The sequence below is a fragment of the Camelus bactrianus genome, chromosome 13, assembly GCF_048773025.1.
Source record: "Camelus bactrianus isolate YW-2024 breed Bactrian camel chromosome 13, ASM4877302v1, whole genome shotgun sequence".
Classification (NCBI taxonomy): Eukaryota; Metazoa; Chordata; class Mammalia; order Artiodactyla; family Camelidae; genus Camelus; species Camelus bactrianus.
The window spans coordinates 35,843,588-35,863,330 of NC_133551.1; the positions used below are offsets into that span (position 1 = coordinate 35,843,588).

Genomic DNA, 19,743 nt, shown 5'->3' on the forward strand with positions numbered 1-19,743 from the left:
ACCAGTCTGGTCTGTCAGGATCCCTCCTCATCAGAGATGCTGACAGGTGAAACTGACACTGCCAACTTGGTAGGAATTTCAGTCTGATCGACTCCATCCAACATACAGGTTCCTCCAGGCTAATGTGTCAGCTGAGAGGCAGGGAGGTGGGGAGGGAGAAGGGGTAGATTTTGAGAGGGTGTGAGTGGGTTGCTTGCTTCCTGTATCTCAGTGGCATTGTCTCAGAAAGTGCCTTCTCCATCCTAAAATTCCCAAACATGATCTAACACTCTATACACAAATGTATTCTTGTGAAACAAGATAACTTTCTAGGGGCATTTAAAGAGCATTCCCCTTCTAGTTCAGGGAGTCCTCAAAACTGTTGGAGATAACTAACAAACCTTTGTTGTTACTCCCAGACTGAACTAACTTACGGGCTTTTTTCTCAAGCAGAAAGCAGTAATATTATCTAAGAAGCACTTAATGTTGCTGATTTCTAAAAAGTGAGAATATTAGCCTACAACTTTTTTTTTTTAATGATAGAATGAGGGAATATTGGGCAAATGATGCTCCCAAGACTCCTAATCAAACTCCTAAAGATCTGTTTATAGCTGACAACCCCCACTCCCAGTCACCTGTGGTCCTTACATATTGAGCTTTCTCGTTTGCTCCTCCCGAACTGGGATCCTTCCTAGGCGCTGAGTTGATGTCTTTTCTGTATTATTCTTTTGCTTTCACTAGCACCTCTGCCAGAAAAGCCCACTTCCCACTGCTTCTCTGCTCATCTAAGGTAACATTTCCACTTCAAGCCCTACTTCGTATACAAAACTACTCTTCTCTTTCCTGTTTGTAGCTGTTACCAGGGAGTAGATATATAATCTACAGAAATCAGAGAATGACATTCTCTGGTTTCGGGTTGCTTCACTTTTATTTTTCTAGCCTGACTGTCAGCTCCTTGGAGGTGGGGAACTCAGCCTTGCCTTTCTTCTTTTTCTGTTTAAAAATTGTAAACATTTGGCCTTCTATCACACAATCCAATACTGTGATGCCACCAGTAGAAATAGTGCAGGCTTGGGGATAGAAAAAAACCTGTATTCAAATTCCAGCTTAAATACTAACACCCGGTGTGACCTTGGGTAAGTGCTTTTAATTTTCTGAGTCTGTGTCCTCATTTGTAAAAATGAAAAAAATCAACTTTGCATGTAAACCTACTGTGAGAATTAGGTGAGAAAGGTTAAATATTGTTTCTGCAAGGAAATTTCTACCAGAAGACCAGAGTAATATGAGTTATGCATGTAGCTTTCTTATAATTTGCTTTGAAACAGGAAGAAAGCTTAGAAAACCTTGAGGGAAAGATATGTCTTAATAAACATAAGCTCTGAGACATAAAGACTTAAACTCCTAAAGCCATTACTTTATAGCTGTGTGAATTTGGGCAAATCACTTGCCCTCTCTGAGCCTCTATTTCCTCATTTGAGTGATGAAGATAATCACATACATAATACAGTGACTCACTTAAAATGGTTCAGAGCTCTGGTTCAAGAAAGAGGAGCTTCTATTCCCTTTGACTAGACACTACCTTGAACTGTGCCTGGCTCTGACTTGTAATACATCATGTCTCCTCAGAGAGGTGGTAAGCATGTGGCCACTGGCCTCAATGCCCAATTCAGAGTTAGGTTATTCACAGTCGGGTATTCATTAAAGGCACTTAGGTCAATTTTTTTTTGTCTTTTTGGTGTCCCTTAGTCAAAGTGAACTGCTCTTGGTGATAATAATCAATCCTTTCTCCAGGTGGCCTGGCTCATTCCAGCAGGGAGAGAGAAGGGGAAGTGGATTCACCATAAGGACTGACTTCATTTTTAATATCTAAACGCAGCTATAACAGTCAGAGTCCAGTCAGGAGGAACGAAACCAGTCTAGGTCGTTCAACCAAAAGAATTTAGTACAAGAAATTGGCTTCATAGATGACAGAATAAATTAAGAAGCCAAACAGGTGATGTTGAAGGAACTCAGAGATCAGTGACAGCAAAAAGCGGCTACTCCTCTTAGGGATCAAGAGACGACAGGCAGTGGAGTGACCAGAGCCAGGGGCTGGTGATACCAGGCTGGAACTGAAACCGAAGAAGGGCTGAGTGGTCAGAACTGGGACCTGAAGGGAAAGGCTGGGAGCTAGAATCACACAGGAGATGCAGCTGCTGCTCTAGTGAAAGAGAGGAATGGCCTGACTTCTCCCCACCGCCTGCATGTCAATCTTCCACCAGTATCTCCCATTGGCCAAACCTACCCAAAGGCCAGTTGTAAGGGATCCTGGAATATGTAATACACAGCAGAGCAGGGGTGAATACATTATCTGAGAGCAAACAGGCAAATAAGGGGCCCAGTCACCTTTCAATAATATACACAAAACCAGTATAACATGTGAGTTATGGTCAGGTAATAATGGTAGGAATCTTCATAAATATTACTCTTATTTTGTATAATCCTCACTGAAAGTTTACTCATACCAGTAACTGCTAAATAAATACCTCATACATATTATCTCATTTAACCCCCCACAACAATCTTATGAGGTATGCATTCTTAATAGTCTTATTTTTACAGAGAGAAAACCAGCTTAGAATGGTAAAGGGATTGACCTAATGGACAGCTATAGCATTTGAACTCAGGACTGGAACCCAGATTTATGTGACAGATATCTGAGTCCACGCTCTTAACCATGGTCCTATTTATTACTTACAATATGAATCATACTGCTAACAGCAAAAGGGAGAGTCCTAGATAAGCTGAACATGAAACTTCTCATAATTACCGGGAGGATATTTTGAAGACCTACATTTCTAGGGCTGAAAGCCTAGAACACTCTGTGAACATTACATTTGCCCTTAAAAAAAAGTAGAGATTAAGAAAATAAATACATCACTTAATGCAGTTTATGAAGTCCATGGCGTTCCCTCTTGAAGGCAACAGTGTATTTTTGCCAAGAGGATGCCAAGTTCAGTGGCCTCTGTAGGCTTGCTGTTTACTGACATCTGATCTGCTTCAACATCTGTTGCCCTTCTCGACTGATGGGTGCTTCATTTTACCACTTCCCTGATGCCAGGCTGGTAAAAAAGCTTTAGTACTGAGGTCCTCTAAGACACTCCTAGGTCACTGACACAGTTTTGTTTGTGAAGCTGGCTGAGGGAAGGAACAGTCACGGAAGAGTGGTAAGGGGCATGCCATCCAGCTACCATGCTGGGTATCCTCAGTTCAACCCCTGGGGCAAGTGACAGCTCCAGAAAGTTATAAGCTGGGGCAATCCTTAACCCGGAGTCAAGTTTCAGTGCTCTGCTCTGGACCCTTAGTAAGGCAGTATATGATGAATCCTTCTGCTGCTTCTGTAAAGTTCCATGGAAGGATTTCTAGGTGTGTTTTTAATGGAACGGCAATTTTAGAAACCAGGGAATAGCTGGTCTCTTTTGGAGAACTGATATGCTTCCGTAACTCTGCAAACACTGTATGACTTGACATATTTCCCCGTTTTGTGTTGGCTGCCTGGAAGCTCAAAGTAATCCCCTTATCTATGGGTTAGAGACCCATAGGCCAAATCTGTCCCATAAATCTGCTGGGTCTGGCACTCACCAATGCAGGGTTAAAACAATTTAAATTTCAATGTCCTTAGGCAGAGTGAACATTCTCCAGCCCAGTACAGAATGAAATCATCTTGTCCTTTGCCGGTATTTTCCCATGTTTATATGGACTACCTGACACCTGAAGGCACATATATTTGAGGACCCCTAGTCTAAGTGGTTGGTATATTCTCCTCTTTCTACATAGTTTCTGACCTGTGAGTTTTATTTTGCTTAGTTTTATTGTGCTTAGTTGTTTATTATAAGCTTCCTCAAATCCTTTGTGGAAGGGGAGTGTAAATGATAAACAAATAAACTGTTTTCTTCCCAAAGCAGAAGTGCTAAGATCAGTGCAAGGAGATGCATTCTCACTGCATCCAAGGACGGATCATTCCTGGTGAGTTACTCTGGCCTGTCCCCACCTGCCCGGCCAGTTAAAGGGTTACCATGGCTGTAGGCTTAACCCTGTCATTCCCACAAGCAGTGGAATGGAGTGAGGGACCAGGACATAATTAAGTGACATCTGCTCTATTTCTAGCACATCATATGTAAATCTAGCTCTAGGTGTCCTCTGAAGTACTGGGTTCAGGGGATGTACAGAGGGTGGGCCTAGAGTCAAGTTAGCTAAATTAAAACCCTCCTCCCCCTACTAGCCATCCACATGAACTTAGGCCCGCTTATCCGTATGTTGATGCCTCGACTTCAAAATGGGACAGTGACACCACCTACTTCACTGGTTTTCTGGTAAGGATGAAATTAATACAGGAAATAGTAATGTGTGCAAAATGTGTTTTCCTTCATGGAATATCCGCAGTGACTCAGTGGGGTCCATGAATATGCCACTGAGGCTCTGAGAAATTAAATACCTCGCCTGGCCAGGTATGTTCACATAGCCAGCAAGCCAAGGAGATGCCATCACCTTGAATGAAGCAAGGTGATTTTGAGGGCCTATTTCTGCCCTGTTTGATCTCCTCTTATCCTGCCCACAATAGATTCAGCTCACTTACCCTCTTCCACCCCCAATACTCGGCAGGCAGTGGCCATAACATGATGGAGCTCCAGCAGTTATTACTAATATTCATTGAGCTGAGCTGAAATGGAGAGAGATTTGTTCAGGATTAAGGTACATGCTCCTCCTGCTTTCAGAGAAGGTACTCCCCTGTGAAGATTAAGTGCAGACCCGGGGTCCCAGCTCCCCCCACCCCTCGCCCCATCCAGAGTTCCAGCTCTATCACTAGCTAATCCTCTATGGCCCTGTTCAAATGTTGCTGTCTCAGAAGGACATTCTCAGCCCTCAAGACAATGTAAGACACTGCTTCCTTGGTGCTCCATTATCCCATCGTATAGCAATTGTATTGAAACAAATAGCCAGCATGAAATAAACACTGTTCTACTTTACCCATACTAACATGTCTACTCTTTACAATATGAGTTGGGAGAAAATACATCCATGATGCAGATAGTACTTTGATGTTTGGGGTTTTTTTGTTGTTTTTTTGGGGGGGTTATTAGGTTTATTTATTTGTTTGATTGTTTGCTTTTTAATGGAGATACTGGGAATTGAACATAGGACACTGTGCATGCTAAGCATGTGCTCTACCACTAAGCTATATACCCTTCCCACCTCTACTGTGGTCTTTTACAGATGAGGGCTCTGACGCACAGAGAAATGAAGTAACTCACCCAAGGTAAGTGGCAGAGCCATGATATGAGTCCAAGCCAAGGTCCCTTGATCTTTGCCTTTACACTTAGTGTTGACTTTTTTATAACCATATCTGTCTATCCCTACTTCCTCCCCACTGGACCGGACCTCCATGGACCCCAAGATGTGTTTAATTCTTCTTTGTCCTGCTACTATCTAGGACTGTCCCTGTCCCATGGCAGCTTCCTGTTGATGACCCTTGGCTCAAAAAATTAAATAGGGAGCCTCATCACCTATTTGAGTTAGGGCCCAGACACATGCCTGTCCCAGATCTAGCCCACTGTCATCTGTTAGCCCAGCTATCCAGCCCACCCTATCTCCAGCAGCGGAGGAGAGCAGAAAATGCATCCTGACATCACAGGAAGGACCTGAGTAAAAGGTGCATTAATGGGGGCAAAAACAAGCCAGCAGAGTGATTAATTTGGCCTCCCCTTCAATATTACGTTTACACAAGTTGATTATATAGCACTTAATTACTAATTTGGCCTACTTAAACCAAGAGTGCTTTTAATTTTTAATGAGATAAGGGAAGAAGATGCCTTTACTTAGTAAGGAGCAGATATTTTATTTCCTTCTTTTGTTTTGTGCAGCCAATTAATAACATTTCTAAGGAAATGTGTCCCTCTCATGAAGTCTTTCTCCCCATCTTCTTCCAGACCTCCCAGATCTAAAATGAGATAGAAACAGACAAGAACCACTTAGAAACAAACTGACTTCACCTTCTGTTGGCTGGCTGGGCTGGGAAAGAAAGACCTTATAAAGTGGAGTAACATGGGTCCCATAAATGGTGCTGTCTGATTTTTGGGAGTTGGGGTGTGTCTATTCCCAGAAACCATGACTTGGTTGTTGTTACCAACACCAGAGAATACAGTGTGGATCTCCAAACAAGGCGATCCCCCTATAACCCTGCATTGTTTGCTGGATATGAATGTCAAGATAATTTTAAGCATGGCCCTGGGGAAGTCTGTAAGAAAAGCATAAACTTTGTTTTTAGTTTAGTTTTGTTTTTCAAAATTTAAAACTTCTTTAAAACTTTTATTTTGCGGGGGAGGTAATTAAGTTTATTTATTTATTTTAATTACTATTTTTTTTAAAGGCAGTACTGGGGATTGAACCCAGGACCTCATGCATGCTAAGCATGTGCTCTGCCACTAAGCTATACCCTCCCCCCTAAGAAGAGCATGGACTTTGGAGTCAGCTCTAGATTTGATCACCAGCTGTGCCACTTGTTAGCTATCAGACCACGGGTTTGTGACTTAAACTTTCTAAGCCTCAGTTTCCTATCTTGAAATAGTCCCTCTACTAAACTCTCTAATTTGAAGATGTCTTCTGTGGGAGCCTTGACTAACACAGTGACATTTCAATGTACATTCAAGTTCTAGTTGTCTATTACTGGTATTAGTTTTCTTAAATAATGTCAATCACACTTCTGGGGAACAGTCTATTTCCATGTGTGAACCAGCTGAACAATCCCCAGCTTTGAAATCCTAGGTTAGGCCTTGGATTTTGGTTCAGTTCCTTTCTAGCCATTGGTTTTGGTAAGTCACTTAAGCTCTCCTGCCCTGTTTCTTCATTTGTAAAATTATGATGTTATCAGAATAGGAGATTTCCTTATACATAACTTTTAACATGGTACTAAATTTTCAAATGTTCAAATTTCTTTGATATGCATATGGTTTTAGAAACGTGCCACCCAAGTTTCTAAACCCATGGTACTTTATGGTTCATGGCAGTCTCAAACACCTCCAATAAGCAACTGTAATCATTATATTTTTCTTCTGCATACTTCTTAATCATTTGCCTCAAGGCTGGAATTAAAAGTCTTTCAAAGACTTCAGTAAGACCCTCTATACATTCCATGACTTTGAATCAAATTTTGTCCAGTAGTATGTAGTATATATGTATATATGTGTATGTATGTATGTGTGTATGTGTGGGGGGGGAGGCCATTTTTCAGGACATTTTCCCTATTACAGAAAATTCCTGATTTAACTAAAGGTCTTGTCTTCCCTTGTCCTGTATTTGAATCTATAGCTTAATTTACTGTGTTGAATATAAATTTATACGGCATGGATTTTCTATTCATGAGTAATCTTAGAGTAAAGGGGAAAAAATACCCCAACCTATTCATTTCTAATTTTTTCCAACAAAGACATTTCATGATAAACGTCTTTGTTATTATAAAATGTCTCTGCTGGAAAAATAAAGGCATAAATGGTCACTAGAATGAGGAATTAATTACTTATAGGTATTCATTTCTATGAAATAATATTATGTACTTTTTCAGATATGCATCAGTATGAACTGTTGTCTTGAACAAAGTGAAGTCAAAGACTTAGATAAACTTTATTTTAGAAATATAGTTCTGTAACAATTCTGAAGTTTCTAAAGGACTCAATAGATGTTTGGCTATTGTTTGCTTTTATAAAAGCCCAATTCTTCAGTTCCTGAGTAAAAACTGCAGGGGGAAGGAGGTATTTGGGAAAAAAAATGTTTGTTAACTTGAATCTCTGTGTTAATAACAGTACTATAAAAAGTGTCTTTTTATTAAAGCTCTTAATTAAAGTGCTTTTTAACATCTATCTCTATAAAAAGTAAATGGGCAGATTATGATTAAATACAAATAAATAAAATACTACTGAGGTCATGGTATGGAATCTTCTCCAGGCAGAAGGATTAGAAAATTTCCAAACCAAAGAGGGTACATTTCTTCTTTTTATTTCTATATCCCATACTCAACCAAGCAGTGATGACAAATGTGTGGTGATGATGATATTTTCTATAAACCATACCACCTCGTAGAAGGGCAGCTGAGTTGCCATATTGGAATCTATGCCTTTTCCAAGCAACAGATGTATGTTTACTGGAATATAAAGAGCATGGTTTGATGGAACAAAAAAAGCATGCACTTTGTATAAAGCAAGGTTATATGACCGCTCCATGATTCACTGTCCTCATCTGCACAGTGGGGACTGTTAACACCTGTAGGTTGCTACAAGGATTCCATGAATGATAAAGGATAGAAAGTAACAGGCCCTGTTCCCAGATCACCCTGTAAGGAACAGGAGAGCCAAATGTGTTATATCTTATGCATTGAAATAATTTCCTAAAAACAGAATTCTAATTTTGAGCTGATTTTTGACTTTTATATCCATGGTACCATTCTGCAAATTGGATTGGAACAAGGAGATTTATAATTAATCAGAACCTGAATTTGTTGTTGCCTTTGTGTGTGTGTGTGTGTGTGTGTGTGTGTGTGTGTGTGTGTGTATGGAGGGATAGCAATTCTGGAAAAGAAAAGAATGTACTGGTAACCAGGTATGGCAGTAAGTGTAATGAATTGTGAGGGCCAGCATCACATTCTTAATCTAATCCTTCTTTAAACTATTAATTACCATTCCAGGATTTTCTGTTGATTTTCTATGTGGCATTGACATATGGGACAGGACATTCAGAAAATCCAATCAGAAACCTAAATCTATTTAATTAGAAACCAGAATCTCCTATCTCCAGAAACACATGCTTAAGGAGCAAAGGGCAAAAGGCTACTAAAAAAAGTTGACAGTATCAGGACCATATGTGACATGAATAGGATTATAAGAGACCTGGGAATGAAAGCTAAATGAAACTCAAATTCACAGCAAAAGACTCCTTGTACACAAGAAATGTGAGCCCTAAATTTTCAAACACCTTTGATGGGAAAATAAAGTACTAATATGTATCAAACCCCTAAAAGTTGGGCAAACTTTTTGACCAAACAACTATACCTCCATAATTTATTTTGTGGAAATAATTTAGGTTATGGGCAAAAATTTAGCTACAGAGATGTTAGTTAGTTGCAGCATTCTTTAAAACAACAGAGATAACCTAAATATTCATAACTAGCGGACTGGGGAAATAAGTCATGGTATATTATCTATGGGGCAGAAAATTATACAGCCTACAAAAATGATAAAGATGTTTACTATGTATTTTTGGGTAGGGGAAAAAGGCTACGAAAAAGTATGCCCTGTATGAATACATTTTATACTTTAAAAAAGTATGAAATATTTTTAAAATATGCACAAAAAAACTAAAAGGATAGAAACCAGAAACTTACATAGTGGTTATTTTAGGGTAGTAGTAAGATCAGTGTTTTCATATTTTTCCTTCAACTTAACTGAATTTTCTTATTTTTTCCCAATGAACATGAATTATTAGCTGCATTCCAGAAAAAGGGAAAAAAAAAGTAAATTAGGTTGAACATGCCAAGAAATGGGATGGTTTCATATTTCTGAACATCCATTCTAGAGCAGTCTATCCAAACCTCCAGAAAGTAAAATCATGATAATCCACTTTACTATGCAAAATATAAAACTGGTATATATGGTGACAGAAAGCCAAACAGAACTGAAAAGGACAGAAAGTTGACTCTCACAAAATAAAACAGAGTGGAGATATATTTTATCACATACAAAATCACAGGCTTTGAAGCACATAATAGGTGATGAATATAAACTGACTCTAAATGAAGTAAACTTCGTGAAAAAGTCAAAGGAGAGGCTTCAGCCAAGCAATGAGGATGTTTGTAAGGACTGACCTTGAGGATAGACCACTGTGGTCAGCGTGGATAGTTTATCTTGCGGGCACAAGTTACAGAAAGGATGAGTAGTCACGGCTCTCAACTGGTCACTTACACGTGTTGGTATGCAAGACACAGGAGTCTATGGGAGCGTGGCAGAGAAAGTTGATGGCGGGAGTGTATGGAGTCAATGGTTGACTGAGACGGCGACCCTCACACCATGGGAGGAAAAAAGGTTTTGATTAATTGGTTGATTCGAGGGGCTTATTTTCTTTGCACTAGTACTCCCCTTAAAATGATGGCTGAATTCATTTTGGTCTCTTGTCACTATCTCCTTTTGCTGACTTTTGCTTTGGATGCTTCCACTACTGCTTCTTTTGGTGGGGAGGAGAAGGTGGGTGTCAAGATAAATAGCACTGCTAGAATTAAAGCTTGTTTTATATAAACAGTCGCAGGGAAGAAACACTGTCTTTTAAGATAAGAAATTACAGGAAGTTAATGACATTGGCAGAGGGGCTGAAGGAAGCAGAAAGTGGAAAGCCATTTTGTATTTCTGCCTCTTGGCTATTCGACTGAGTTTTCTCTTATGGATCTTGAAACCGGTTTCTTGTTTTATGTATCCTTTGCATTTATTAGAACCTCTCTATTGTCTGTGCTTAGAAAATGTAAGCATGATGATATCTCATAAAGTTCTTTTTTCCCATTTGTTAATTTTCCAGGGCCTGGGAGCCTACAGAATTGTTATGGGATACGTCCAACTTCTAACTATAATTCTTTACTTTCCAGGATATTCAGAATTAGAGGATCACTTTGGAGTGCACTGATGGCCAAGGGAGGGATGGGTGACTTTCTAAGGATGGGGGATTGGTCAGAGGAAAGGTCACAGATGCCAGAACTACATGGATTCCACATTTTTGTGAATATAAGGAGAGAGGATGACTCCCTTCCTTGCATACCCTCCCAGTTATTCAGTAGGTAATTTTTTTTTTACCATGAAAGTGGCATGTCTGTGATTTGATTCCATTTTATTAGGCTGCAGATATAAAGACAACTGTGACATGATACTTGCCACACTGTCTAGCAAAAGCACAGTCTGGAAAACTACTGAAAGGAGAACAGACAATTCTTTGAGATATTATTAGTCGTTCTATTCTTTAGTGCAGAGGGCTGGCTACATCAGTACCCTTTGTGAGGTCCTAATTTGAAAAGGGAATAGCAGGAAGACTTTAGGCACCTAAAGAAAGAGGGAGGCAGGAGACGGCAGGCGAAGACCAGCATAGAAAGACTGAGGATAAGAATATGAATGGATACAAGAGCAAGACGTGGAAGCCAGGAACTGTTGGCAGGCTTCAAAACTTGGAATAGCAATGGACCCTGAACTTGACCAATTTCTCCCATTAATACCCCATCAGAAAATTTCATCCACTCTCCTTTCCCCACAGCTGATTAAATTTCCATCCAATTGAAATATACAGAAGTTTACAGTAGCTATAAGGAAAGCCCACCACTCTAAGTCCTTCTGATCCATTTTTCCCACCAAAGGAAGGTACAGGGCTCTACCCCTGGCTGAAGTCATCCATTCATGGGCCTAGGACATTGGGAAACCCTGTCTCCTCAGGCACGCAGGCCTCTTCCCTAGGTCTGCAGCCTGGGTCTTGTGGAGTCTTCTTAACCTTTCCTCCATCTGAAGAGATGGCTCTGGCTGAGTCTACCAAATTCTACTCTTCTCGATAAGAGGTGAAAACCTTTATCCAACTACCAGATGTGTGGCCTATGAGAAGACAATACACCTGGCCTGCTGGAATCACTGAGTTGCTGGTAAGCTTTGCTCAGCTTTCTTAAAGGAAGGAGTGGTAGGCATCCTAAAGATCAAGCTAGGATCTCTGAAATTCAAAGGAAAAACTATATTGAAGTCCAGGTTCTGTTTCACCTCAACTTGCCATCATCCTGAGCTGGTCCCCAGGCCTGGGGCACACAGGTTGGCACCTCTTCTTCAGAGAGGGATGAATGAAGCCAAGTCTACATGCATTTACATTTTCAAAGCAGTTTCAAACACAATCATTGTAACAATGTTGATCACTGTATCTGGGCTTCACAGAGGTCATTAAAGCTTTCAAATGCTCTTCATCTCAACAGTCCTAGATGAGTGGCAATTCTTATTTAAACATTTTTTAAAAGGACAATAAAACAAACAAATGAAATAAGCACCTGGAGAGGACAAGTGACCTCAAGAGGCCATTGTTTGAAGATATCCAACAACCAAGCACAGAGGTCAAGACCACGTGGATTCCCTCAGGAATGTGATGACAGGTTAAGACCTAGGTCCCTCTCACCTGGGGCTTTCTTTACTAGATTACAGCATCTCCCAAAGGAGAGGCGCATACTTTCTTGGGTTGAATAGGAGACACGAGCTTGTCTTTAAGATGTTGTGAGCCTCGCAGCTGCTACTCAAGTCACCAATTCCAATATGAGACCTACCAAATCTTAGATTCTGTTCCAGAAGATTGAGGGGAAAGATGAGATAGTGAAGATTTCAGTGTGAGATAAAGCTCAGTTTCCACTTTGGAGAGGGTGTGAGCAGAATCTTCTAGGAGCTAATACTTCAGTTCTGACTAAGATATCGTGGAGGTGCCGTAAGTCATGGTATGAAGTATTGGACAGAGCAGCCAGATCTTGTCACACTACTCGGCTGCAGACTATCTCCTGATTTTTGATCAATGACATTTCTTTTCAGAAAATTCACTTCTGAACATTTAAGAAGCCACAAAATATTTTTAAAGAAAAAGGAAAGAAAATAGAGTAAAGGAAAAAAAAAAAGAATGAAGATCAGCAGAGGATACAGATCCAGAGGCCTTGATTTGAATTCTGCTTCTGCCCCTTATTAACTATAGCCTTGGGCAAATTTCTTAAAACCTCTCTGAGCCTGGGTTTCCTCAAATACAACATAAGAATAAAAACCCCTATCCTGCAGGTGGGGAGATTGTCAAGATTAAATGAGGTGTCTTAATCTGCTCGGGCTGCTATAACAAAATATGATGGATTGGGTGTTTAGACAACAGAAATTTATTTTCTCATAGTTCTGGAGGCTAGAAGTCCCAGATCCTGTTTAGGGTCTGGTGAGAGCTTTCTTCCTGGTTTGCAGATGGCTACCTTCTTGCTGAGTCCTCCGAGAGAAAGCCAGTTCTGGTGTTTTTTTCTTGTAAGGGCACTAATCTCATCATAAAGGTCCCGCCCTCCAGATCTCATCTCATCCAAATCACCTCCCAAAGGTCACCTCTCCAAAAACCATCACACGTTGGGGTTGGGGGTTCAACATCTGAATTCTGAGGGGCCAAAAACATCCTGTCCTTCATATGAAGTAACCCATACAGGGCCTTAGTAAGCATCTCTACTGTTTTGCATTAGCAGTTATGATTTATTCCAGGAAGGGAAAGATACCTAGTTATGAGAGCATCTTCATAAATTGACACATTAAAATCATCATCGACAAGTTACTGGCACTTCAACAATAAATGCGTATCTCCATGAGATACCAGAGAGCATACCAGACAGCCCAGAAAAAGCTGAACACTCAACTCTACCATCTTTGTTTAAAAAACTCCAGTTAAAATCCACAAGCATTCACGAGTGGGCTCAATTCTTTGGAAGATACTTCATAAGCATCAATTTGAGAGAGGCTTGGACAGCGTGCAGTGTACCTCACTTCCCAAAATGTGACACACAGAACACAGACGTTGGAATCTGACTCTTACATGGGGCCATTTCTTATAGTGGATGCTTGAGTCCTATAATCTTTCTGATCTCTGTTGCCTGTGTAGGTTGTTAGAGGTACCAGGAAGATTGTATGGAAAGCCCCTACCATAGTTCTTGGTATATAAGAGGGTCACAATAAATAGAACTCTCATTACTGGGCTACTGGTGGAAAACTTGGCTTCTAGTTCTGACCTTGAGACCTTGGGCAAGTCACTTAAGCTCTTTGATGCTCAGCTGAACAAATGTTTCTTCAACTCTCGGTTATGACTTGGGTGCCAAACTTCTTGGTTCTGGCATTTACTAGCTGTTTCAACATAAGCCAAGTTATTTGACTTCTTTGTGCCTCAGATTCTTCAACTATAAAAATGGGAATAACAGAGCTGTTGTGGGACTAAATGTACATTCCTGATGCAGAGAAAGAACTCACAATGTGCTACTGATCGTCACTACAGATAAAGAAATAGAGTGGAGAGCAAGTCACAGTGCTAGTACGTAGTCAAGCTAGGGCTGACTCCAGAGTCTGTGCCCTTGGCCTCAATCTACACTGTTTCTCTACCTTTTTGCAAACCTGTTGTTAATACTATTATTTTGTCACTCAAAGTCTCTCCATAAAACCCACGTGTGAAGTATCTTTTGCAATTTAGTGGTAGGAAAAGCTCTGTCTCCCCAAGAAACTACTGTTTCCTCTTTTTGAAATAAGAATTATGCAACTTATCATGTGTTCTTTTTCGTCTTGGCTGCCAGGAAGCTCAGAGTCAAATTACGTGCTCAATCACGGCCACCAAGTTGTTTCCTTCTTCCTATATCTTTGTTCCTTATTTTTTCTTTTAATTCCCGTTTTACTAACATTTTTGTTTGTGTCCCTTGTTGAAAGAGGCCTCAAAGATATTTGGAAAGTGGTGGATGGAGATGAAAGCAGCAAATATAAACCTGACATTTACATGACAAATTTAAGTTTTTGAACCTTACCTGATTCACTTGCTAAAAGAAAAAGGGTCAAGGGGAAATTTAAATGAAATATTTAAGAGCTATTTTGAAGAAGAAAAAAAAAAAAAGAAAGAAAACCCACAGAAAAACAGAACGACCAACAGTAACAGAGGCCAAGTCAAATGAAAACTGCAATAAATATGTCTGAGGCTAGAAGTGTTTGTGCTTTCCCTGGCTGGAACCTATCATTTCTTAATTATATCCTGTGTGTGTTTTGCAAGACATGAGCTGCTGTCAAGAGGAAGGACGGCCCCAGACAGGGGAGGGGCCGCGGCCTACCCCTTGGTCCTCACCTACCTGTACAGAAGAGAAATCCCCCGAGGCACAGGCCCCCAGAATAGCAGCACCCACAAGAACAGACTCCACCTCTTGTGACAGGACCACAGGCATGCCTGCACAGGACAAGGCCACACCTTGGTTAGGGAGCAGGGCCAGCGGCAGTGTGGGGAGCCAGCCAGCAGCCCCAGCAGCACAAACACCTGATGTAAAGGCAGCAGCAGGGGGGCCCCTCCCCCTGCCATTCCCTGTTCTTTGGGATTACCTGGTTCTAAAGGATTTCACTGCTTCTGCTTGCCAAGGCAGTAGCCAAGGGCCCCCTGGGAGCCAACACCATATATATCAACTCAGGAGACCTTTCTGCCCAGGTTTTCCAGGCTTCGGCTAGCTGCCACCCGCCATTTGAAGTAGTTTAACAAACATTTACTAAGCACTTTGCTGTGCCCAGGGATACAGAGATGGATCAGACTGTCCTGCTATTCACGTCTCAAAGGGGAGACAGATGAGAAAGAGATAAAGGCCATGCAGGGGCTGGGTCTCTAACTGAGATGCACTAGGAAAAGGGAAGTAGTAAGAGAGGGTGTGATCAATCCCTCTGGTGGCTTCCTATTTCTCTGAGTACAAGCCAAAGCCCTCACCGAGGCTGACAAGCCCTCTAGAGCTGGTGCACTTCTCGTGTCCTGATTGGCTTCTCCTCTCTTCCAGGCCAATAACATTGCCTGGCCTCCTCGCTGTTTCCTGAATCTGCTTCAAGGCCCTGTCTGTGTCATTGCTTCTGTCTGGGTCATTTCCTCCTTCCAGATGTCCACATGGTGACACCCTCTCCCTCCTGCAAGTCTGTGCAAACATCCCCTTCCCACTGTGGCTTTCCTGAGCATCCGATGTAAAATGACAGCTTACCCACAACACGCCTCACCAGCCTCACTACTTCCTCATTGCCTGCTTACACTGTATTAGCACCTGTTTACCATCTGGCTCCCCTGCTGGAACATAAGCTCCATGAGGGCAGGGACTTGGTCCACTGCTGAGTGCCTGGAATTGAGGCTAGAATCTAGCACATGGAAAGTGCTTAAATGAGGGAAGAATGAATTCTCAAGATGAGGAAAGGGTTCAGAACAGTAGAACTCAGGATTAAGCCAACATCTGGAGGATGAATTACAGTCGAGGAATACTCCATGTGCCAACTCGCAGAGGTTGAGGGCTCGTGGTGGGCTTAAGATTAGTAGGAATAATTTAGAATCCTTAGGATTTTATGTGTGTGTGTGTGTGTGTGTGTGTTTGTTTATGAAATGAAACATACATAAAATATAAATATATTTGTTAATCAGGAGATGGCAGCAAACTCCACAGAGGTAAGCTCTAGGGCCAGACCTGTAAGATCTTCCTCGACTCAGGACATTATTTTTCCAAAGATAGCATTTTTCTTTTCTGGGAAGACTTCCCTGACATCCCCTCCTCTGCCCTCCCACCACCTCCTAACTCATCCTCCTGCTCCAGCATCCCAGACAAAGGGGGCAGGGAACAGAATTCCCACACCTACCCTAGAGGAATAGGGAATACCAGCTCCATATGCAGGGCTAGCGCTGGAAACTTTGCTGACAAGTGTCAGGTGGGGTGGGGTCTCTGGGAAAAGCTCAGACATGGTTCCGCTAGCTCTGTGTCCCTCAGCAAGTCACTTAAACCTCTCTAGCCTCAGTTTCCATATATATAAAATGGGGATAATAGGTTTGCTGTGAAGATTAATGAGAAAGGGCACATATGGGGCTCAACACATTTTCTGGCCTATGATAACCCTTGAGAATGGCAGCCGCTACTGTGAGGATGGATCCCAATGATTCACCTGGGCTGGAAAGTGGGACAGTGGGAAAAGAATAGGGCAGGTGCCCATCAACCATCCAGAGTGGCAGGAGAGACCCCAGGCCCCACTGAAGGGCTGTGCTGGTCACATCAGGAGAGACACTGTGACCACCCCTTGGATCTGGGACTTTTTAGAAGACAGCACCCCCATGTTCCTCAGACAGTTCCCAGCCCTCCTCCCCCATCAAAGCCTCATTGGTCTGAGCAGGGAGGAACCAGATGGGCCCCTCAACACATCTCCAGTTGCAGCCCAAGGTGCTCTGGAGTCAGGCTGCCTGGGTTTGCATTTTGCCTTCCTTGCTGACTTAGCTGTGTGATCCTAGGCAAGTTACTTAACCTCTCTGTGCCTCAGTTTTCCTACCTGCAAAATGAGGTGAAAATTCCACTCATCTCACAGAGTTGCTGTGAGGATTAAAAGTGCTATTGTAAATAAGGCACTTGAAACAGTGCTCGGCCTAGAGGAGGCCCTAACTCAGCATTAGCTGTTATGATTCTTAATGTTTACCTTATCTCCAACGCCTCTCTTCACCCCTGTTACCACAGGTGGAACCAACTCTCTGCTTCCATTTGCCCCTTGGGTCAGCCTCACCTCCTCCCTCCCCACCCCTACAACCTGTTCTGGGTCCTGGGACGCTGGTCTGTGTGGACCCCGTCTGTAACCCCCCGGCTCTCTGGCTGCGTCCTAGACTGAGCTCGTTTCCAGTCAGGCGGCCCTCTTCACGAAGTCTCTCAGGCTCAGGATGGTTAGTGCTTGGCGGCCGGGGTTTCTCTAAACCCTGCCCACACCTCTGTAAATAGACCCTTTATTCGACTTCTCTCCAGTTAATCCAATTTGAGTGTGTCATCCGTTCTCTGCCTGGGTCTGACTCATACTGACACCAATGTCCTCTGGGTCCCCTGTCCTCTCTGGACAGCGGTCAGGGCTCCAAGAGTGCTTTTTCTATTTGTAATGACCCTCTTAGCAGGACGTTATTGTTCTTCCGTGGGCGCCCATGCCAAGCTCAGCACTTGGTAGGCTGGAGTTCTCAGAGAAGGCTTTGGAATGAATAAATGAAACAGCAAATGATTGAAACAGTGAAGAAGAGGGAAACCCGTCCTGAAATTGCCAGAATCCTAAAAAAAACCAAAATTTAGAGGGAGGAACATTTAGTCCCAAGTCAGTGGGGAAAACCTACAATTACTTAGTACACACCAAGTATTTCTTGAAACCACAGTTAACTAAATGCCCAGGGTACAAGGAGGCTCTTCCTCCTCACGTAGAGAGAACATTCCTCAAGTTGGCCAAGCCCCACTCTCCCTGATTGCATGAGGCAGGAGCAGACTCTTCCCCAAATGGCAAAGATTTGCTTACAAAATATTAAATTTTTTTTTTCTCAAATGCACCTCTTTTTGCTGTGGGGCTGCCTTAAGGGAAAAAGTGAACTAACATTTATTGAACACCTATTTTGAGCTAAGTACAGAGATTGGTGCTCCCAAACTCGTGAATATTTATTTCTCGGCATGATTTATATGGGGTAAGTAATATTATTTCTACTTTTCAGAAGAGGGAAATGAGGCTCAGAGAGGTAAAGCAACCTGCCCAAAGTCACAGAGCTGGTCCCTTACCCTGTCCCTTACCCTACACTATCTCCAAAGAATCTTCCAAATTCCATTGTGTCTTTCTCATGTATTCCTGAGAATCATGGACCAGGTCTATGGTTCTTTCTATGGCTTTCCTGGCAGGAAAACTAAAGCAATGACAATGTTTAAAGGCAACAAACACTCTACCTACACACCCACTGCTTGTGGACGTGTCTTTCACAGAAACCAATGCAAATGTGTTCCTTTCTCAGCGTGTTGGGTGAAGGAGAGGAAGAAGGCAGCCTCGCCTGGAATGTGAACTATTTTATCTGCCGCATTAATGAGCTGAGCAGAACCCAAAGCATTTGAAGGCAGATGCACTTTGCCATCACTTGTCAATCACAGGCTTCCCAAGGCAGAGGAATTTCAGGCCAAAGAAAAGGTCCCTTTGTCGGGAACTGTAACTCGTCCATAGTCAGAGACAAAGGGTCCAGTTTCCATCGGGATCCAAATAACGATCAAGAGCCTTTTCATTTAACAGCCTGAATGAGAACAGTTTCCAAAGCAGAACTTTCTATGAAGCCGCTGCACCCCGGCTTATGAGTCAGCTCGGGGGTTTAAGGCCTGGAAGAGAACTCATGTTCGTGAAGGCTGGAGCTGCGGTGCCAGGGCCTGGGGATGCGCAGGCTGCCCTTCTGTCAGGGGCCCTGTTTTCCATTCCCTCGGGGGAGGTGTTAGCCAAGGTTGAATTTATCTCCCCTCCTGAATCCAGGAAGGGAGTCTTGGCAGCTACCTGGAGGCTGGAAATTGGAAAGTCACTCATGGATTAAGTCTGAACTGTATTTGAACAAGCTAGCTGACTTCTAGATAAAATGGAGTTATGGTTTTTCTCCTGGGGAAAATCATAAGGTGATCTGGGTTCCATTTTATGTCTTCCCTCTTTCTGCCTCAGAATGGCCCGCTTCCATACGCTCTGGACACTTTAGAAAAAAGGAATAATCATCAAATGGTTACAAACTGAACAGAAAAGCAACCTGCGTCAGCAACACAGGGTAGGGCCTGCAGGGCCTGGACACACCTGGTCCAATCCTGGTCCTGCCCCTACTGGATGTTTGACCTTGGACAGTCAATTTAACTCACCTTCCTAATCCTCAGTTTCCTTGTCTGTAAAACAGGGGCACTGATTGCTACCTTTTGGTAGTGTATAAAGATTAAATGTAAATAGAGTGACTCACAGCAACACAGAGTGGGAGCTTGGTTAACAGCAGTAATTTCTATACTTATTTTTATATATTTACACTTAGGCTGTGTGCTTTTTTTATACTGTTCTATGACTTGTGCCTCACTCTACCCATTTCTACGATAGGGATAATCTCACAGTGTGCAGGGGTCAACTATGCCCATCACACTTGGAGAAGCTGTCACCTGCAGGGATCTGCATGACCTCGACGGGGAAGGGA

The 19,743-nt window shown here is 42.4% G+C and overlaps 1 protein-coding gene across 6 annotated transcripts in view; it reads right to left on the bottom strand.

The window, feature by feature from the left end:
- Positions 1-19,743, bottom strand: part of FGGY (FGGY carbohydrate kinase domain containing) — a 389,130-nt gene that overhangs the window by 66,324 nt on the left and 303,063 nt on the right. For 4 of the 6 annotated variants that reach the window (XM_074376388.1, XM_074376385.1, XM_074376387.1 and 1 more), the window contains 2 exons: positions 14,888-14,982; positions 4,595-4,678 (listed from right to left, as the gene is read on the bottom strand). The exons of 1 other annotated variant lie outside the window; for it this stretch is intronic. In XM_074376388.1, coding sequence (XP_074232489.1) covers positions 4,595-4,678; positions 14,888-14,982 — 179 coding nt within the window. The remainder of the gene's footprint in view (positions 1-4,594; positions 4,679-14,887; positions 14,983-19,743) is intronic. One more of the 6 variants, XM_010949914.3, reaches the window with a different exon arrangement.